General features: G+C 36.7%; 1 protein-coding gene across 1 annotated transcript in view; it reads left to right on the plus strand.

Moving 5' to 3' along the window:
• LOC113629025 (protein unc-13 homolog C) overlaps nucleotides 1-22,940 on the plus strand; it is a 340,801-nt gene extending 317,861 nt beyond the window's left edge. Inside the window, exons 23-27 of the mRNA XM_027123068.1 lie at nucleotides 4,199-4,322; nucleotides 6,859-6,915; nucleotides 13,064-13,144; nucleotides 21,256-21,403; nucleotides 22,124-22,940. Coding sequence (XP_026978869.1) covers nucleotides 4,199-4,322; nucleotides 6,859-6,915; nucleotides 13,064-13,144; nucleotides 21,256-21,403; nucleotides 22,124-22,296 — 583 coding nt within the window. The 3' untranslated portion in view covers nucleotides 22,297-22,940. The remainder of the gene's footprint in view (nucleotides 1-4,198; nucleotides 4,323-6,858; nucleotides 6,916-13,063; nucleotides 13,145-21,255; nucleotides 21,404-22,123) is intronic.
• The last annotated feature ends 403 nt before the right edge of the window (nucleotides 22,941-23,343 follow it).

The raw sequence follows: 23,343 nt of genomic DNA on the forward strand, positions 1-23,343 counted from the left end.
TAACATATTGTTCTGCAACTTCTTGGACATGGAGAAAGACTGAGTTGACTCCAGAATATCTGATTTCATGTCAGAAAGCTGCTGAAGAAGAGAATAGCACAAATGTGACTACAGTTAATTCAGCTCAGAGGCAAGTAGATTGCTGCCTCACCCCACCTTCTATAACTATTTACTGAGTGTCCACCTGTTTCAAACTCTAATCTAGGCACTGGACAGTGATGATGGAGAGGAGAGTCAAGGTCCTTGACTCCATGGAGATTCCAGTCCAGTAGTGGTGGGAGTGGGTGGGAATGAAGGTCTTTATGACCAACTAAGACAGTGTTCTGAACCAAAAGGTTGGTTTATTTTGCTTCTGTTCCATCCCTCCTCTTCGAAGTTCTAATTTTGTAAGTTTGGAGTAGGGTCCAGGCACCTACATTTTAAAGTGTATTCACAGTTGGCAACCATTGATCTAAAGCAGCAAGAGGTATGATTTCTTAAATGGTGATACTTAAAACCAGAACTGAAGGTAGAAAAGCAAAAAATAACTTTGAATGCCTACCATGGGACCAGTATTATACCTACTAGTTTACATATATTACCTCATTTAATATTGTTGTGGAAAATTAATTAATGCCAAAGAGACCAAGATAAATAAGAGGGATACAGTACCTTTCCTTAAAGATAAGGATAACAAAGAAGGAATTAGTAAGGAGAACCTCTTCTATATATTTATGACTTCTACCTTAATTCCATTTCCCTTTGCTTATAACCTTACTGCGTAAGTAAGACTAATGTTCTTATCACTTTAGTTTTAGTATTTGGTAGAAAAATTAAGTCTTATTTTCTGTCTGCTATGGGGAAATATCTAGAAGATAGGTGAATAGGTAATTAGGTAGCTTAGCAGGAAGCAGGTAGGCAAGTGGCATAGAAGAAAAAAGTAGAAGGGAGGAAGAAAAGAGAGAGAAGAGGAAGAAAGAGAGAAAGGCGTCTTCATATCTTTAGTTTCCTAATAGACACTTTTATCACCTCATTTCCTATATAACCCCTTGAAATTTGTGTCATCGTATATGGCTCTTTTCTATGGACAAGACTTAATTGAATCACAGAAACTACCATTTAGTTGTGAATGTGATGGTGAGCGGAGGGCAGGACAAAGCAATCCTGATCTTCTTAAAACTCCTACTGGAATGCCTTCTGTTTTTGGAATTCCAGGCAGCAGTTTGGAGATACATCATTGATCACTGACAAAACTGTTTATTTTTGCATATGCTATAAGCAAAGTTGTGGAACATACAAAAAGTTTGAAGTTATCCTAATACAGTTATCTACTAGTTGAGGGACCTTACATCCATTTCATCATCTATAAAACAGAGCTAATACATAAAGTGGGTTGGCTCTTCTTTTCAGGATATTTAGATTCTTATTTTCCTCAGTCTTATTTTCTCTTTCTAATTATACTTTATCATATCATCATGTATGTAATTTCCTCTAATTCTTAGTAGAAAGAAACAGTATATAAAAATAGAAAAACATCAATGAGCTTTAAAATATTGTAAAAGATTTTAAAATTTTGGAAAGAGATATTATACGAGGCATGGAGAGTTGTGGAAATTTTCTGGGCTAATACAGAATGTACAGCCATAAAGCCACTTGTTAGAGGACTTTTTTAAAAAAGTTAGATATTCTGTTCTCAAGGAGCTAAGAGTTTAGAAAGAAAAAATAAGAAAAGTAGAATAAATGCAATAAGGTGTAAAGTAATAATCTCCTGTTCAGATGGTCAGTAGAAAGTCCACTTGGGTTGGGTCTTCTTTAAAGGCAGTTAGGGTTTAGATGTATGGAAATAGGGGATGGGCGTTCCAGGGGGTAGGAAAAGCAGCTGGATATGTTTTCATGAGAATATGCTCAACTGTGTGACAGGAAATCATATTAGCAGCTAGTCTACATGGCATTTGAAAATTGTCTGATTAATTGGTTCTGTGGTCAGCCAAAATAGATAGCTCAGGTTCCAAAATTTATGTGTTCAGCTTGCATTATCAAGCTGGTTAACGCTGACTAAATTAAGGAAGCAGTTGCTAGATTTCCCCTCTATTTTTTGTTATTTAAAATGAATGATTAAGGGCCAAAGTAAGTCTTCAAGGTGGTTTTGAGACAATCCCTTTAAAAATTGTTATATTATAAATGTATAGACTCTCTTTGTGCAGCCTCCTTAAATAAAACATCATATTTCTTTATGCTCCATTTTCTCCATCAAGACCTCACCACTCTATAAAACAAGCTATAAGGGCCATTTCCAGCCAGCAGAAATCCCATGCAGAGCTGCAAACATGTCAACAATTTTATTCCTATTGGTTCAGCTCCAGTTTAAACAGGGTTAGTTAGCATGCCAAGTACATCAGCTGACCATAAAAACAAGATCAATTTTTAAACTCAGACCTTTTGGAAATGGAAATGACACATCTGCTGTAAAATGGGCAGGTTTGTTGTGTCTTAAATCATCCTAGGAATTTCTCTGAGGGTAGGTTCTGCTGTTCTTCCATGACACATCATCTGGTTTCCACCCTATGTTCATATAGTGAATACCTATCTACCAGGAAGCTAAAACTACCACCTTTGAACAATGGTTTCCAAACCAGTGGGGCTACAGAGTTCCATAGCTATGCCTCAGGGACCCCCAACTCTCCTCTTAAACCAGAGGAGGTCACTTGCGTGTACTTTTATATATTAGGTATCTATACACAGCAGTGATAGGAGAAATACTTCTACATGAAAATGTGTTTGGGAAATCTCTCCCTTTGCCTCTCACACATCACATGCCTTTAAATATTAATTCCTTAAATGTTAATTATATATTTAAATATTTAAAAGTCAATTCTGTCTCTATCAGAACCCAGTTTATAAATTCTGAGTCCAAAAGTACAGAGTACTTAGTAGCACTATAGAAAGTCCATGAGGCTACCTTCAAATATATGACCCCCACCTTTGGCCCTCTGTGCAACAGGTTTGATTAACTCTTATTAAAGGAGTCTCGAAGAGTTCAGCATCATATTATGGTACATTCCGTAAATCTTTATGCAGCACTGTGCCTTCATGTATTGCTGGGCCTTCACACACAAGTACATTTACCAAGGGTAGCATGGGGCATTGGACAATGTACTGGCTCTCGGCCCTCACTTACTAGCCTCACTTCCTTAGACAAGTTCCCCAATGTCTCTGAGCTGGGTTTTGATTTCTAAAATGGATATACTAGATACTCATATAATAAATGAGAAATCTGCAGAAGAGGTTTCTAAATTAAAGTGTTATATAAATGCTAGATGATGTTACCATCACTATCTCACCATGAGAAGAATTTGTAAGAAATACCTTAAACCTATTAAAGTTGGTAAATTGGGAATCTAGAAAATCTGAACTCAGAGAACAAATTTGTGCTGGCTGGAAATAGGTAAAGGGAGTCAAAGGGTACAAACTTCCAGTTATAAGATAAATAAGTCCTGAGATATATGTAGTATAGTAACTATAGGAAACTATACTAAATGTAGTATAGTAACTATAGGAAACTATACTAAATTATATATTTGAAAATTGCTATGAGTAAAACTTTTTATCACAAGCCAAAACAAAATAACTATGTGAGGTGATGAATGTTAACTAAATTTATGGTGGTGATTGTTTCATAGTATGTACATATATCAAATCATTATCTTGTGCACCCTAAACGTACACAATGTTATATATCAATCGTGTCTCAATAAACCTGGAAAATAAAGTTGGTAAAGTTTTGCTCTTGAGTGAAATCATATGCATGTTTGCCATGTTGTTATGTTGGTCCAGTGCCAGATAGTGATGAAAATGTGCTTCTTTGGTGTTTGGCCTGTACCATGAACATGGAGCATGTAGTAAATACAAGTCTGGAATGCAGGTAAAAATTGTGTACTTTGGGAGCCTTGATGTCAGTTTAGGATGCAATTTAAGAAAGGAAATACTCTGAATTCATTTTCTACCAAACAGTGAATTACCTAATGATGTATAATATGATGAAACAGATTTTTGATATTATGTATTTTTTTTCCGTAAATGAAATGAAATTTAGCATCTGAAAATTATAAAGACCTATTCAGGTATTTGAATATCAGTGCTGAAAATGTGAATTTCTGATCAATCAAATGATACCTCAATAAGAGACTTATAAGTGATTGTGTGTTTTATTTCATTTCAGATTAAGTCTCTCAGCAAAAATCTGTGAGAAAACAGTCCTGAAGCGAATATTGAAAGAACTGTGGAAGCTAGTTCTCAACAAAATAGAAAAACAAATTGTCCTCCCTCCTCTGACAGATCAAACAGTAAGTATTCGAACTAACATTTGATTATATTTTCAATAGCCCATCTAATTGTTTTTTGTTTCAATGAATGGTTTTGATCCAGATGAAATAGTAATTAAATTCATTTTGGGAAAAAGGGTGTGGTATACAGTGTCTTAGCAATGATCATTCCAATGACATCACCTTGTACAAATCAATTTTTTTCTTTTCCATTATGGCTTATTACAAGATACTGAATGTAGTTCCCAGTGTTAAACAACAGGATCTTGTTGTTTATCCATTCTCTATATAATAGTTTGCATCTGCTAGTCCCAAACTCCCAATGCAATCCTCCCGCACCCCCATCACAAATCAATTTTAAATAGTGGCAATAGCAGTCATACTTCACACTGGCTTGACATTTCAAACGTTATCTCTTGAAAAACAAATGTATCAAAGTTCAACTTGTAGAGTTGTCTGGTCTACACATGTAATTTTTATTTAATTTTATTATGACCCACCCCCACCCCAGGGAAATACATTTTTGATAGAATATGCCCGCTGTGTTTCTTTCTGCAATTTTACAGTTGAAGAAGATAAAGCCAACACTGCTATCTGGAATTTTTTTTACTTTTCCCTTTTGCTTTTATCTATCACCTTCGCACTTCGTGGTTAATACAGGAGACATCTTTTAGTGCATTTGAAGAATGTGATTGTATCATACACAGTGAAATCAAAACCAGAAAGATCAGTTGGCAGCAAAAGTCAGACAGTGGTCAAGTGGATACCCTGTCCAGCTAACTCAGCGTATCCTGAGCCAAGCGAGGAAAGAAATAACCCTAACAAGCACCTGCTATGGAATAATTTTTTTGTCTGTGACTGAGGACGATAAGTTGATGCAAATAATGAGTAATTGTAAACTAAACTAAAATATATATTGACACCATTAATCATGCACACTCAGTCCATATTTATCCAGTGAGATTATATAGAAAATGTTTTCTTGTAAAGTGTTCCAAGGTGCAAAGATTCATATGTTTGTGTTGATTTACGGCCAGACAGTGAGTGTTAAATATAAATCACTTTGAGTTTTGCTTCATGCCATGAGTGTATGGTATAATCATTATAGCCTACACGTGTGGGTAGCCAAATCCCATACAGAAACACACACACACACCCCACATTCGCACACACCCCTTATTCTGCTATAACACGTAATGCATTTCTGTAACACCAGTGACCTGTCACTTAATTTGCCAATAGAGGAATGATGTCAGTGCAATGTGCAGGTTGGGTTGCTTTATTAGTAAATTTTTCTAGGTGAGAGGCGTGGGAATATAACAGAAGAGTGTATACTTCAGCAGAAAAGGAAAGAGCACTCAGCTTGGCTGCTACATAGGCAGGAGCCCTTTCATCCTGTTTTTAAAAAGATAAAAAAGAGGAAGGGGGCATACTTGCACATTGGTCTGTATCCAGATACATGCACCTAGCTTCTCACACATGGCAGGCTACCCTGTGCTCAGAGCTCCACTTCTGCAGGCATTAGTCTCAGCCCACGTTATACTCTATTGTGCTGTTGTTTGGGGTTTTTTTTACATTTTTAATATCCCTCGAGGTAGCCACCAGCTTCACTGAGCTCCCTTTGAGCTGTTCATGCTGTCTCCCAAAGTAGCAGTTATTGTTTTTGATAGTTCTTTGGTAACAAAATTGCATGGACTTTGCACTGCCCCCTCCTATTTTCCCCAAAAGCCCTACTATTTCTAATGCACAATTTTATAGAATATAAGTTTTTTCAAGACTACATCTATGTTATAATAGCAGAAATGCTGTATATGACATTTCATTTTTTGATATAAGATCTTCCCTAGGAAAGCTAACCATCACCTCAATTTTCTCGAACATCAAGATCTCCAAGTATGGATTTCTCAATGAATATACAGGCTCCAATAAAAACATGGAGACTACTACTTCAGAATAGCTGGTTTTCCTTATTGTGAAAACATTCTAGGCTACTGTTGAGTATTCTAGTAGTGCTTCTGATGTTTATTCTGATGTTTTTCAAGCTCTCCCCAGGGCCTTGGGGTACTAGGGAAAACCTCTGGCTGAGGGAGGAGTTACGAGGGCAGGGCTCTGAGAGATTGGATGGCATGTCAGGTGGACTAGCTCCACCTTCTTCACCTGTGGATCTTGACATTTTGCATAGATTAATTTTGGGGGGTGGGGAGTGGAGGGAAGTAGTTGCCTCTGCTACAAATAAAGAAAGAAAAGATAAAGCTCTCTGAGGTCATACATACACTACACTAAGCTGGATACACTAGCAGTAACCCATTCAGTAACTCAGACTAAAACTTCCAGAAGTAGGATGCCTATGAAGATAGTTGTATTGCCAGCAGTACTAGATATCTTTGATCCAAGTTGTAAAATAGACCAGTTAGACCAGTTAAGGGCTTATGGCATTAAAGTCACAAATATAATAAGAAAAATAGAGTACATTGTCTATTGACTACATTTCTACTTTGAGAGTTACCGAAGTTATGACTGAGTCCTCTTCTCTCCTTTTCTATGTGTGTGTCTCTAGGGACCCCAGATGATTTTCATTGCAGCTAAAGATCTGGGACAACTATCCAAACTGAAGGTAATAAGAATAAAGCAATTACTAGTTGTCTATGAAAAGTAATGAGCTGACTACAACTCTGAGAAACCAACCTCCTATTAGTAATGGTATTGAATATGGCAGGACTATAGGAGAATGTGTGTCTGGGATCTCACAATCTGCTTTAAGAATGAATCAGATCAAAATTTAGGGACTGAATTGTACTGTCTTCTTCTCCCCACACTCCATATTTCTCATATTTTCCAATTCGTAGAGCAACTGGGAATTTTTGACTTTGTGTTGAAGCATGAAGCATTACTGCTTTAAATTAGACTAAATTAGAGAGCATATTTTCTTCTCTACAGTAAACTGACTTTGTATGAATAAAGGCAAAGAATGCTTCATAGAAATCCAGAAAAGTCTAGAGAACTCTTAAGGCAAGAAACCTAATGCGGGAAAATAAACTCATCAAAGCAGACATTGAACTCGTCGACATAATCAACCCCATTACAGCAAGGATTTGCTGTATAAATAACCTTACCTTTTATTATCGCTTGAGACTCACAAGACTTTGCAGTTGTGCAGGGAACCTCAGGTTTTTTCCCCTCTAGAATAGGAACTTGATTGGTTAAAATATATATTGCAGTTCTGTGACGGGCTTTTTTCACTTAGCATAATGTCCTGCAGGTTCATCCATGTTGTAGTACATGGCAGGATTTCCTTCCTTTTAAAGGCTGAATAATATTCTACTGTAAGTATATACCACGTTTTTTATCCATTCATGTATCAGTGGACTACATATAGGCCAACATTGTGCCTGTAGCTGAAATATTTGTTCCTGTTCCATTACTACCTATTAGAATATAGTATAGCATGGGGGTGGGTTCCAGATACTGACCACCTTGGCTCAAATTCTACCTCAGCTGCTTCCAAGCATGTGATACTGCCCAAAGTATTTAACCTAATTTTCAGATTTGGCATTTGTAAAATCCAGACAATGTTAGCACCTGGTTCAGAGAATTGTTGTGAGGATACATGAACTAATGCATGCATTATCTTTGCATGGTGCCTGTCAAGAGTATGCCACCTCCCACTCACAGAGGTTATCTTGCTTCCTCCCCCAGCTGGCAGCTCAGGGTTAGGTATCACTGGCACTGTTTTGTGTGTACAACACAGGCAAAGGATATCCATTTGACTGTATAATTACTTACTGAGATAAAATAGGTGCCCTATAATGTCAGTACTTTATTATATCACCTTCATTATCCCCTTTGTCAGAAAAACATTAAAAGCCAATAATCCATTTAGAAGACATAACCATGACATAAAATTCTCACAGGTATTCAGTGATGTCGGTGGTTCAGAGGGAAAGTAGAAGGTAGATGTCACTGTCAAACTATCGTTTTGGATCTTGATCTCCATTGCTTTCTTCATTCCTCTTATTACCTCCCTGACATTTCTAGTCCCTACTTTGAAAAATGGATTTATATAGTATTGAAGTTTCTCATAGAAAACCATGAAAGTGAAACATCACAGTGGCTTATTACAAAAGAAATAGCCCTGGCTATGTGTCTAGCATTCTGTGTGACATCGGGAAACATATTCCATCTCCCCCAGCTTCAGTTTTCTGAACTGAATGTTTGTTATATCAGCTATAACTATTTCAGTTTCAAGTGATGGAAAGCCACACTAACAAAAGCAAGAAAGGAATTCATTGCTCCATGAAACTTTATACTCCTGGGATAACTCTGGTTTCCATCACTGCTTGATTAGGAAGTGAAACAATGTTACAGAACCCAGTTACTCACTGTCTCTCAACTCCGCTCTTTCCTTGTTTGACTTACTGCTTTAACAAACCTCCCTTCCTGTTTGTAAGATGGTTCTCTGCTTATATCTAACATTTTTGAACTTGAAATCTTGTATAAAAAAAAAAAAGAACACCCCCCCCCTTGGTGCAAGGAATTCCAGCAAAATCCACTGGCACATCATCAACTCTAATAGAATATTTTCACCACTCCCAAGCCAACTACTGTGGCCTGGGGAATGGCATATGCTATTTGGCTTAATTCACATACCCACCCACCCCTGAGCTGGGGGTGCAGGCAGCCCATTCAAATCTTATGAACACTAAATGGGAGAGACCGGATCCTCAGGGGGCATATGCACGCTACCTGGGAAAAATCGGAGTCCACAGAAAACATCACACTTTAGGTCCCTTCATGGCCTCAAAATTTCCTCAATTCAGTGAATTCTCTTTTGATTATAATGAACTAAAAGCAAATTATGAATAAAATGTCCTAAAAGAGTTAAATTCATTAAGACTGAAATAATCTGAAGGACTAAAAACAGATTCGTGTTATCCACAGGTGATGGAAAAATAACTTAGTTTTAAATCATGTTTTCCAATTATTGTCCCTTGATTTTTAAATTTTTGGTCCATTTAGTTGTTATTATTTGAATTACAGAGCAATAAGCCCTCTATATTGTTATCTAAAAAATTAAAACTCTAGCCAAAACACAGAATTGAAAATTTTTTAACTGAAGTTGATTTATTGTGTTGTGTTAATTTCTGCTATACAGTAAAGTGATTCAGTTATACATATATATATATTCTTTTAAAAATTCTTTACCTTTGTGGTTTACCACAGGAGATTGGATATAGTTCCCTGTGTTACACAGTAAGACCTTGTTATTTATCCATTCTATATATTATAATGGTTTGCATTTGCTAACCCCAAACTCCCAATCCATTCCTCCCCCAACACCCCCTTGGCAACAAGTCTGTTCTCTATGTCTGTGAGTTTGTTTCTGTTTTGTAGATAGCTTCATTTGTGTCATATTTTAGATTCCACATGTAAGCAATATCATGGTATTTGTCTTTCTCTTTCTGACTTACTTCACTTAGTATGATGACCTGTAGTTCCAGCCGTGTTTTGCTGCAAGTGGCATTATTTCATTCTTTTTTTATGGCTGAGTAGTACTATTGTATATATGTACCACATCTTCTTTATCCATGCATCTGTCAATGACATTTAAGTCGTTTCCATGTCTTGGCTATTGTGAACAGTGCTGCAATGAACATAAGGTTGCATGTATCTTTTTGAATTGTAGTTTTGTCCAGATATATGCCCAGGAGTGCTGGATTGTATGGCAACTCTATTTTTAGTTTTTTGAGGAACCTCCATATTGTTTTCCATAGTGGCTGCACCAACTTACATTCCTACCAACAATGTAGGAGGATTTCCTTTTCTCCACACCCTCTCCAGCATTTCTTATTTGTAGAGATTTAATCATGGCCATTCTGATCCGTGTGAGGTGATTCCTGATTGTAATTTTGATTTGCATTCCTCTAAAAATTAGTAATGTTGAGCATCCTTTCATGTGCCTGTGGCCATCTGTGTGTCTTCTTTGGAGAAATGTCTATTTAGTTCTTCTGCCCATTTTTTGATTGGGTTGTTTGGTGTTCTATTGTTGAGTTGTATGAGCTGTTTGTATATTTTGGAAATTAACCCTTCTCAGTCACATCACTTGCAAATATTTTCTCCCAGTCTATAGGTTGTCTTTTCATTTTGTTTATGGTTTCCTTTTCTGTGCAAAAGGTGGTACATTTTTTGGTTTGTTTTTTATTATTGTTTTTAACACCTTTATTGGAGTATAATTGCTTTACAATGGTGTGTTAGTTTGTGCTTTATAACAAAGTGACCCAGCTATATGTATATCCCCATATCCCCTCCCTCTTGCATCTCCATCCCATCCTCCCTATCCCACCCCTCTAGGTGGTCACAATGCACCAAGCTGATCTCCCTGTGCTATGTGGCTGAAAAGCTTGTACATTTGATTAGGTCCCATTTCTTGGTTTTTCCTTTTATTTCTGTGGCCTTGGAAGACTGACCTAAGAAAACATTGGTACAATTTATGTCAGAATGTTTTCCTATGTTCTGTTCTAGGCAGAACTGCAAATTTTATGAAGCTGTTTTCCCATATTTTACTAGAATGTTACTTTCAATGTTTTCATTTTAAATCATGGGTCTTTTCATTTTCATGTATTAATTTGAAAGCATATTTGATCCACAGGAAAAGCATCATTTGAAATAACTGTATTGATGAGTAAATTCAGAAATCCTATATAGAAATATTAACAAATGACTACCTTACTTAAAAGAACAAGGAAAATAGAACAATGAGGGAAACTAATTGCTTTTCTGCATGTGATTATGATTTAGGATTAATTCATTAAGCAAACATTTATTCAGATGTTGACATATTCTATATTACTTCATCCTCTGGAACTTTATAATGTATGTATATTAAGTATGCCCAACTTATCACTATTTTATGGGATCAGATTTATTTGGCATAACATTTTTTAAAAACTGAATACATCTTTATGAACGGGTGATACAATATCAAAACCAGTTACTAAAAATACATCTGAGACTATGAATTTATGCAAGCAAGGAGTAACTCATTACAAGACTTTTTCAGAGACTACCTTATTTCAATGAGCTATTGCTAAATCCCAGAAAATCATTTCTTGCAAGAATTGTATTTTTCTATAGCACTAACATATATTATGTATTAGCATCTATTAAAAAATAATCTGACCTCATCAAAAAGCCAGTCAAGATTGATGAAGTCAGAGAGATTTATTTAATATAAAGTAAAGCATTTCTCTCTATAATTTGGCAAAAAATTTCCATCCTTTTTTTGGGTCTCAACCATTTTTTAAATATTTTTAAAATATTAAATGGACTCATGTTTGTGTTGAAATCCCTATATCCGAGAAAGAGGCAGTGAGATGCAGAATTGTATATCATGGGTCCAGCATTATACCATGTTTTCAACAATATTCAAAGGAGTGTGATTCCATTCAAGCATATTGAATCATTTAGGATATGCTGAAGAAGTACAATTCAATTATGAAAAACATATTGAGGGGCTAGCAGGTGATAATTGCCAAGATAGGCACTGAAAGTCTGCAGAAGTGAGTAAAACATATAGATTATCTTCAGAAGGTCATGGCCTCTACTAAATGACAGAGTAAGACAAAGGCTAGAATAGAAGGATGAGCCACTGTCTGTGACTGTACAATTCGTACATTGCACAAAACTGTCCCACTAAGGGAGTGAATGACAGCCAACTTAGGGACCATGCAACACTTGCTAAGCCACATGTATTGATGTGCAGCTGTGCCCTGTAGAAAAAGAGGCACCTTTTATTACTAGCCAAAAGCACTGATCCCTTGACCAAGTCATGTATTCTCAGAGCTACATCAGCTTTCCTTCTAATTCACAAAGAGGCACTTACATAAGTTAGAATTTAAGTTCCAGGAGGATAAAAGTCTTTCATGAAACAATATATCTGTCACCTAGAACAGTGCTGGCACATAATAAGCACTCAATAAATATTTGTTGAATGTTGTTGACATAGAAGAGTGGACGCCCTGGGGAGATTATATCAATATGGGGGTCAGGAATTTCTAAATTTTTCTTTTAGACAAAGTTCCTTTATTGTTGTCTTCAACTTTCTACCATCATTTCCCTAAAATAGTTCTAAATAGAGAGTTCATAGTGAACAATGAGGAAAATGCATTGTTAATATGGAAATCAGTTCCAAAATATTGAAAAATGACTTTAAAATATAGAAAATCTCCAGAGCCGAAATCAGTTAATTCTTTAGGAATTTTCCTGGTAATGACTAAGCATTAAGGGTGTCCGAGAAAGAAAAAGTGGGAGCATTATACTTAAAGTAGGTTTTATCAGTGATAATTGAATGAGGCTAAAATTTACCTCCTAAATCCCTTACATGATGGACCTTCCTCTGTGTGACAGACAGAAAGCAGGAATTAAGATGGAAAAGCTTGGACACACATTTTCCAGGTTTATCTCTTTTTTTTTCCCCTACCATTGGCTTGCAGGTGAAAAATAAAGCCACCTATGCAAAGCACTGCTTTTTAAGTAAACATTTAAAAGCATTTTAAAATTAAAACATTCAAAAGCATTTCTTCTTTTGGCAAAATGGATTTTTAGTAAATATCTGACAAAATCATCCTCTAAAATGTGTTCATATGAAAAAGATATCTCAAATGGGAAATATCTGCATACAGGGATTATATACAGATTTTGTTTGAAAACAGTTGTTAAATAAATGAACTGGTAATTTTATAAGCAGTTTTTCACTTGTTTTCCAGGAGCACATGATTCGAGAGGATACCAAGGGTCTGACACCGAGACAGTGTACTATAATGGAGGTGGTCCTGGCTACCATCAAGGTAAGGTTATAGTGTCCCTGGATATGGATCCAGAGTTCTCTGTGTACCCTCAGAGAAAGGTACCCCCATATGCATGTCTGTAGAGCTGTGCCATCCATAGACACAGTAGACAGTTGTACACATACATTCTGGGAGTGTGTCAGACTTAGGCCATACTATGTCATTATTACATCCATATTGCTCTGCCCTTAGAGTTGCTTCCTTTGTCTGCCTTTAGAAAATGTGTTTGAAATCTACGTTTAACAGGTGTTTTCGAAGAAAGACATGTACCCCCAAAGCCCAGTTAAATAGGGGATTTAGGGTTAACAGAATTTCCGTTTGTGTTTTCTATGCTTGCTGAAATGGTTTTGGAAAGATCAATTTTCTCTTCTCTCTTAGTAAGGACAATAATTTAGTTTTCTGCTGAAAACGCAAAGGCATTGCATTGTGTTCATCAATTTTTCATAGCCAGAGGTTAACCAAAAGTTATTGAATTGTGGGCTAAATATAGGCAGATCTCAAAACATAACTTAGAAGTTCTTTGTTTTCATGTGATTCTTTATAGATTTATATACATAAATTTTATATTTATATGTGAAAGTTTATTAAAGAGTGAAAAATTAATTCATCTCCTAAATTTGGACTGTGTCCAATGTCTCAATACTTCACTTGGGGAAGCATCTGTTATCAAGGATGTGTGAATAGTTTAGCAAAGAACTGTGAGTTACCACAAGCCATTTTCCAAGCACAGAATAATCTCACTGGATAGAAACAGACACTGCAACGGTAGTCATTAAAACAGAGTTCTATTTGTATAACAATTGGACACCTTCAAAACACTATTACTTCATGACTTTTGTAGTTTCAGCATTTAATAAGAGGACATCTTTTGCTGCTTCAGTATCAAAAACTGCAAAATGAAATTTGTGAGGTGACTATTTTGTGACACCTGGTGGAATGTGGCAAGTGTGAATTTCAGCAGTGAGATGACAGTGATGGAGTTTCTAAAGATGCAGCCAGAGTATGGGCTGGAAGTATAAACATTTTGCAAAATCTTTTTTTTTAATGGTAAACATGAAAAAATAAAAAACCTGTTCTTTTTGAAAATAATTTTCAAAAATATGAATAAGAAATGACTGACCCTATGGAGTTATAGAAGCACTAATGGCTACAAATAAGGAAGTGATAGTAGAAAAAATAACTCTGAGGCACACCATGAAAAAAAAAAAGTAAGATTTTTAAAATCAGAATTCAGCCCTTCATGGATTTTATAAGGTCAATGGATGACTCTAAGAGAGAGCACAAGAAAAATATGTTCTGTGAAAATAGAGAATGGCATTCAATGTACTGACAGGCCTGGCTCCTGTTCCTAACCCCAGCATTTCTCTAATTCTTCTTGGTGGGGACAAATGACCACCTCCTGCAGGACTAGTTCTGCCCAAACTCTGGGACAATCCTGATCCCCAAGCAGATCCCCCTGATCTACGTGTTGACAGCTCAACTATCCCATTTTCCTTCCCAGGTCATCCAATGATATTTTAGTTCAGCCTCAGCCACCAGACACTTGCCTTGCTCTTCAGGAAAAAACTACTGCCTGGTGTCCAAGATCCACATCATTATCTTGTTCTCCAGGACCAGAGTCTGACCCTGGTCCTTCTGAACCTCAGAGTCTGAGGTCAGGTCTTCAGTCTCCTTATTTCCCAACTTTTTCTCTGGGGTCCCCATGCTACACCTGCTTTACCTGCTTTGAGACTCTCTTATCTTTTCTGATTCTGAAATTCGCCCTGACTATACTACAAGGCACTAACCATAATGTTGACTGAAAAGGAATTCAGGAGAAAGAGTACTACTACTTAAAAGAATTGTAGCCTCAAGAGCTAGTGATTCAATGTCTGCTGGGAGCCCAGCAAAGGAAATACTGTAAGGCAGAGACTTCATGAGAAAGATATTCTTATACCGAAGCAGTAGATGCTACCCAGGCTGCCAAAGACATGATCCTTAATTCCGCTGCCAAAGACATGATCCTTAATTCCTCTTTAGCTGAATTTAAGCAAATAAGCTGGACATGAGAAAGTGAGAACTGAAGGAAGAGAATGCTATGGAATTTGTAGACTATAGACTGAAATAGTGTTTGCATTATTTCAGTCATCTTTCGTATACGTAAATTCTCTCTCCTGATCCTTATAAGCATCCTGGGTGTTAGGTACATCAAGAATGATCATTCACATTTTACAGATGAAAAAGCAGAGGCTAAGCAGGTTTAACTTGTTTGGCTAAGGCCACAGAGTTGCTTGTAATTGGCAGAGCTGAGAAAAGATTCCAAACTCTAAAATCAGTGTCCTTGCTTCTATGTTTCATTATTTAACTAAATGTTAACAAGGTGTAGGAAAATGTAGCAAGCCAAAACAGGTAATATTCCTACAGGGAGATTAGTTCTTTTTAAGTTAAAATACTGTATTTCAATTATTTAGTTTTCTTTTTAATTATTTAAAATAATGTGAAATCCTTCAACCTCTACACAAGTACCAATGAAAATATTAACTTTCTTAAATACTAAAATTCTAATTGGACTGGATTAGTCATACCAGTTGCAGGTAGTTTCAATTGTAAGTTAAAAGGATAGAACATGGCACAAGAAACAGAATTACAATGATCTGCCGCAGCTGGCGTAGTTGGCCTTAGAGACATTACATTTACCTGCCAACACTGAGCCAAATCAACAGCATTTGAAAATAAAAGGACAAGGCAACAGCTCTGAAACAGACAGACAGCTAACAACTTAATCAGTATGTGCAAGCTGCTACAGAGGCCAATGGAGAAACCCTATTTAAAGTGGAGCTTTTGAAGAAGAACTACAATCCTGCATCCTGTGGACCAAAAAACACATTCTCAGAAACTTAGATAAAGTTAAAAGGCAGAGGACTATGTACCAGATGAAGGAACAAGATAAAACCCCAGAAAAACAATTAAATGAAGTGGAGATAGGCAACCTTCCAGAAAAAGAATTCAGAATAATGATAGTGAAGATGATCCAGGACCTTGAAAAAAGAATGGAGGCAAAGATTGAGAAGATGCAAGAAATGTTTAACAAAGACCTAGAAGAATTAAAGAACAAACAAACTGAGATGAACAATACACTAACTGAAATGAAAAATACACTAGAAGGAATCAGTAGCAAAATAACTGAGGCAGAAGAACGGATAAGTGACCTGGAAGACAGAATGGTGGAAATCACTGCTGTGGAACTGAATAAAGAAAGAAGAATGAAAAGAAATGAAGACAGCCTAAGAGACCTCTGGAACAACATTAAATGCACCAACATTTGCATTATAGGGGTCCAAGAAGGAGAAGAGAGAGACAAAGGACCCAAGCAAATATTTGAAGAGATTATAGTCAAAAACTTTCCTAACATGGGAAAGGAAATAGCCACCAAAGTCCAGGAGGCACAGAGTCCCAGGCAAGATAAACCCAAGGAGAAACACACTGAAACAAATAGTAATCAAACTGACAAAAATTAAAGACAAATTATTAAAAGCAGCAAGGGAAAAACAACAAATAACATACAAGGGAACTCCCATAAAGTTAACAGCTGATTTCTCAGCAGAAACTCTACAAGCCAGAAGGGAGTGGCATGATCTACTTAAAGTGATGAAAGGGAAGAACCTACAACCAAAATTACTCTACCCAGCAAGGATCTCATTCAGATTCGATGGAGAAATCAAAAGCTTTACAGACAAGCAAAAGCTAAGAGAATTCAGCACCACCAAACCAGCTCTACAACAAATGCTAAAGGACCTTCTCTAAGTGGGAAACACAAGAGAAGAAAAGGACCTACAAAAACAAACCCAAAACAATTAAGAAAATGGTAATAGGAACATACATATCGATAATTACCTTAAATGTGAATGGATTAAATGCTCCAGCCAAAACACACAGGCTTGCTGAATGGATACAAAAACAAGACCCATATATATGCTGTCTACAAAAGACCCACTTCAGACCTAGGGACACATTCAGACTGAAAGTGAGGGGATGGAAAAAGATATTCCATGCAATGGAAATCAAAAGAAAGCTGCAGTAGCAATACTCATATCAGATAAAATAGACTTTACAATAAAGACTGTTACAAGAGACAAGGAAGGCCACTACATAATGATCAAGGGATCAATCCAAGAAGAAGATACAACAATTATAAATATATATGCACCCAACATAGGAGCACCTCAATACATAAGGCAACTGCTAACAGCTATAAAAGAGGAAATCGAAAGTAACACAGTAATAGTGGGGGACTTTAACACCTCACTTACACCAATGGACAGATCATCCAAACAGAAAATTAATAAGGAAACACAAGCTTTAAATGACACAATAGACCAGATAGATTTAATTGATATTTATAGGACATTCCATCCAAAAACAGCAGATTACACATTCTTCTCAAGCGCACATGGAACATTCTCCAGAATAGATCACATCTTGGGTCACAAATCAAGCCTCAATAAAATTTAAGAAAACGGAAATCATATCAAGCATCTTTTCTGACCACAACACTATGAGATTAGAAATCAGTTACAGGGAAAAAAAAGTAAAAAACACAAACACATGGAGGCTAAACAATAGGTTACTAAATAACCAAGAGATCACTGAAGAAATCAAAGAGGAAATAAAAAAATACCTAGAGACAAATGACAATGAAAACATGATGATCCAAAACCTATGGGATGCAGCAAAAGCAGTTCTAAGAGGGAAGTTTATAGCTATACAAGCCTACCTCAAGAAACAAGAAAAATCTCAAGTAAAAAATCTAAACTTACACCTAAAGGAACTAGAGAAAGAAGAACAAACAAAACCCAAAGGTAGCAGAAGGAAAGATATCATAAAGATTAGAGCAGAAATAAATGAAATAGAAACAAAGAAAACAATAGCAAAGATCAGTAAAACCAAAAGCTTGTTCTTTGAGAAGATAAACAAAATTGATAAACCTTTAGCCAGACTCATCAAGAAAAAGAGGGAGAGGACTCAAATCAATAAAATTAGAAATGAAAAAGAAGTTAAAACTGACACCGCAGAAATACAAAGGATCATAAGAGACTACTATAAGCAGCTATATGCCAATAAAATAGTCAACCTAGAAGTAATGGACAAATTCTTAGAAAGATACTACCTTCTAAGACTGAACCAGGAAGAATTAGAAAATATGAACAAACCAATCACAAGTACTGAAATTGAAACTGTGATTAAAAAACACAGAAAAGGGTACCCTCCTACACTGTGGGAATGTAAATTGATGCAGCCACACTATGGAGAACAATATGGAGGTTCCTTAAAAAACTAAAAGTAGTACCACCATATCATCCTCCCACTCCTGGGCGTATATCCAAAGGAAACCATAATTCGAAAAGAGACATGTACCCCAATGTTCATTGCAGCTCTATTTACAATAGCCAGGACATGGGAACAACGTAAACGTCCACTGACAGATGAATGGATAAAGATGTGGCACATATATACAATGGAATATTACTCAGCCATAAAAAGAATGAAATAGTGCCATTTGCAGCAACATGGATGGACTTAGAGATTGTCATACTGAGTGAAGTAAGACAGAGAAAGACAAATATCATATGATATTGCTTGTATGTGAAATCTTTTAAAAAAAATGGTACAAATGAACCTATTTACAAAACAAATAGAGTCGCAGATGTAGAAAACAAACTTTTGGTTACCAAGGGGGAAGGGGGGAGGGATAAATTGGGAGTTCAGGATTGACATATACACACTGCTATATATAAAATAGTTAACTAATAAGAAACTACTGTATAGCACAGGGAACACTCTGCTCAGTACTCTGTAATGACCTATATTGGAACAGAATATAAAAAAGTAGGTATATGTATATGTATAACTGATTCACTTTTTTGTACAGCAGAAACTAACATAACATTGTAAATAAACTATACTCCAATAAAAATTAATTTAAAAAATTAGAGTATAACTGTGACATTCATGCAGTTATAAAACTTGTCCAGAATATTATTTAACTCATCAATTAATGAGGGAACCAGTAAGATCTTATAACTGGCTCAAAGAAGATTTCCAAGAACCACACACAAAGATAAGCAATGAGGAAAGTTGAAATAAATTTACAAATAGAGGCAAAACAGATCTAGCCACAAAACAGTCATCAGTTGCATCCCACCAGAAATAATTAATTTGCATTTCTAACAACTCTTAGTTGCCAGGAGATCGTGAAACATCATTGTAGCTGCTGCTCGTTATTCTTCCTGTACTTTACTAATTTAATTCTCCAGCACTTATGCTCAGGTTTGACAAAACTGAAGTTTGTCTGGGAAACACTGAGAGGGAGAATGCCTTCCCCTCCACAGATGCCACCTAGTCCTAGTTCAGTTTATCCCACTGCTCTTTACAGTTAGGGTATGTTATTTCATCTGATACTTCCCTGGGTCATTACGTAAACAGAGCTCCAGAGCTCACCCCACCACTCCTCCAGGAAAAACAATCAAGTCCAAGTGAAACCTTCCCCTTTCAATACACTCATTTAATATTTTTCCACTTTAAGTATCATATCACCTTTCCTAAAGAAAGGAACTCTGATATTTTTTTTCATCCACCAAAGCACCTGAAACAATTCCAGACTCTCAGTCTTTGATAAATACTTTCTACATGTGAAAATATTTTAACATTTATATAAGAAGATCAAGGTATAGAACAAGTTTAAATATTACATCTTTGTTGACTCTTCAAAAATAAGAAAAGGCTCTTCCCATTTTGCTGTGCCTCCTCTTCATAACCATAGGTAGCTTTAGGTGCAGCTTGTGTTTTCACAGTGCACCCAGCTGGAGTGGAAAGGAACTGTAAGTGGCCATGGGTTTTTCTTTGGGAGGACGGTGTCTGCAGTTGTAACAGACTTTCTTCAGATCATATCACCATTGCCTACTTCCTCAGGCCTGTGCCCTTAGTCTTCTCTACATTACGGTCTGTGAAATTACACTCAGATGCCTACAAATGCTCAGAATGTGTTTCTACTTAGGGAAGAAAACTAAGACAATTATGAATTTTCAGTTCACTGACATGTTTCACCTCAGAAATTTTTAAGAAGTGGGATAGAGGGATAACATATATCCATTTAGGAGAGTGTATCAGAATCATTTGTTGAGCTTTTCCAAAACATGCCATTCTGTGAGAATCCTAGATTGTACGAGGCAGGTTGCAATGAGGGTGTAGTTTAGCTTTGTTGGTACAGGGAGAGAGAGAGAACCATTTATCTACCATTAATAGAATACTATAAACACATTATCATCTCTAAATGGTTGGGAAATAACATCCTTAGTCCTATCACGTATCTCTAGTGAGTCCTCCAAAGTGATGTCTGTGCTTAATACCTGCAGCATTAGAAATGCTCGTATCCCTCAATCACCTCATTTATTGTCAAATATATATGTTCTCTATTACCTTACCTATAAATATTGCAATGCTTTGAGTTTGCTGGACGACAAGAGCAAAAAAAGAAGAAGAAAGAAACTCTGTTTCATTGCATTTCTCAGACACAAGGTTCAGGAGATGTTGGATTTCCAAGGACCACTGTGCATCCTCACGTTGGCCTATGTGTGCACCATTGTGTGATTAGATCATGGGGAAGATGGGAGCAGTGGGCACCTGTCCTAGAATTGCAAACTAGTATCTAGAAAATACATGACCAGGAGATACCTTCTTTATGAAATTTGACAACCCTGGATGTTTTTCTCATGTTCTGGAAACGGAAGTCAACAACCAAGTTGACACAGTATCTAAACCTGGCACTCTGTAAGCATGCTGGCCACTGCATCTTCATGATCCCGTTTCTTTAACTTAAGTGTTGAATGAGAGGAAGAGTCTTAAGCTGTGAGGATCTGATGTCTGTGATGCAGAGCAACACTTCAGAGATACTGAGAGAACCTGAACTACGTGGTGATGACTTGGCAGTGGCCAGCTGGTGCTATTTCTTTGTATCTACCTCATGTTGATCATACTGTATTATTCCATTTGAGCCTCACGATTATGGCAATAAAATCCCTCATCTAATACTTCTTTCTAAATGCCTCTGCTTACATTATTTTTTTTCTTTTTAGCAATACTTTCATGCAGGAGGAAATGGCCTGAAAAAGAATTTCTTGGAGAAAAGCCCAGATCTTCAGTCTCTGAGATACGCTCTCAGTCTTTATACCCAAACAACTGATGCCTTGATAAAGAAATTCATAGACACTCAAACCTCACAGAGTAAGTAACACATTGGATGTGAGAATAAGTAAACTGAACACAACTAAACTTCAACATAGAAATCATTATAAATAATATCTCTAATTTGACTATAATAAATTAAAGCAGCAATAAGAATGGGTAATTATTATTCATAGAAAATTGCCCAATCTTTAGCACATTATTTTATAATTTCAGTAACACTGGGATATGCTCAATACTAAAACTATATAGAGTGGTTGAGCTTTGCTCTTGCTTCTAATTTCATAAAATTTAGTAAACCCTAGTTTTGAATATCCATAACTGATATTCTCAATTTAGAACAAAAGAGTTAGTGTTTGTTGGTCTTTGTAACTTCCAAAGTAAGAGCATAATTCCCCAAATCCTGACTTCAAATGCAAAAATCTCCTGCTGTCGGGTTTTCAGGAGGGCAAACTCATTTAATCCTAATTTTATATGAGAAAAATTTTAACTTTTACTTTGAAATGAGCCAAGAGCCAAGTATTTTATTGGAAACTCAGATCTGTTTCATGTGGCAAAGTCCCCACCTCATAAGCTTCTAGGATATTACTGTTAAACAACCTTTCTTTCAAGTTGCTTTGTGATTTATTATATTTTGGTAATTCCATGTATTTAAGATCTGGCATTTCTGAGAGATTATTGAAAATGTCCCTCTGAGTCAAAAAACAAAAAAAGCCATATGCAGGCTCAAACTCTAGAACATAATAAATTGCCTCCCAGATATAATAAAAAGAAATAAGAGGACACTGTCTTCATTCATGAGAGCTCCTTCAAAGGAAGCATACGGATCTTTCTCCTCGGATGAGAATGCTCCAGACTTGTCTATGTTTCGTCATGGATATTTTCATTTTTCTAATTACATGGAAGATAATGCCAAGGTAGGTAGGTGCTAGGTAGGTGCTTGACCTGTCTTTAATATTATACTCTGCGCTTTCTGATAGTATCCGACTAAATGCTATGCTCCTTTTAATGTGATCTTCAAACCCAGCTTACATTTTTAGGATGGTTCCAGAAAGGAGAAAAGAGTTGAGTCATAAAGCCTTGTCAAGATATACATTACTCCTTGAACCCATGATCCCTCAAGGTTTTCTAAACTGTGTAAATATGAATGCAGTTCTAACACATCTTATCAGAATAGTGTCGTTGCTTTATTCCCGAAGAATGTGAGTGTATAAAAACTTAGCTCTGCTTTTACAGGTATACATTATGTGTATATACACACAACCCATGTTTCAACATAGATGTTACACCAAAAAAACTACATATGTGTATCAATTGTGTATGGAATTTGGCACACGTGTTGATTTTCTTTTGTATGAATTGTTTGGCAACATCAAAAATAAATAGCGGGGGGGAATAAGAGGATTCATAATCCTAATAATCCCTGACAACATAACTTATTTTCGTCTTGGGTCTTTCTTTTTCTTTTTTTACTCCCCTTTTCTGGCTTTCTCTAAGTACACAATTTTTTTTTTTTGGCATAATTGAAATTGGTAGGCTATGGATATGAAATGGCTTGCCTTTTCTCTGATAGTTACCTTCAACCATGCTGGGTGGAAACTATTTCCATCTCCTCCCTCCCTCCCTTGTCATCCCTCCGACTGCCCCCCAGCCCAGCATGATCAGGCCCAAAGGACCTGAGGTGTGAAGGGGACTTGAAGGTGCACTTTGCTCCCCCGTCCCCATCATCTTCTAGACCCCTCTCTGCTTCAGGGTTTTGGGGGCAGACACTGAAGCCCTGTACAGCTGCGTCCAGTACCTGCTTCCTGAGGGCCCCGTGCTAGGGATCCTCCTATCTGCTCAGCTCCCTTCAGGGAGCCCTCAGTTCTTGCCTCCTGCAGCACCTACTGTGGCTTCCTGCTCCTTGAGTGTCTACTCCTAGTGTCCAGCCCTCTGGAATGGGGTCCCAGCCAGAAGGCTGCAGCCCAGCTTCCTCCAGT

Source organism: Aethalodelphis obliquidens, unplaced genomic scaffold (genome assembly GCF_003676395.1).
Source record: "Aethalodelphis obliquidens isolate GAN/ISIS:26980383/991018 unplaced genomic scaffold, ASM367639v1 scaffold26, whole genome shotgun sequence".
Lineage (NCBI taxonomy): Eukaryota > Metazoa > Chordata > Mammalia > Artiodactyla > Delphinidae > Aethalodelphis > Aethalodelphis obliquidens.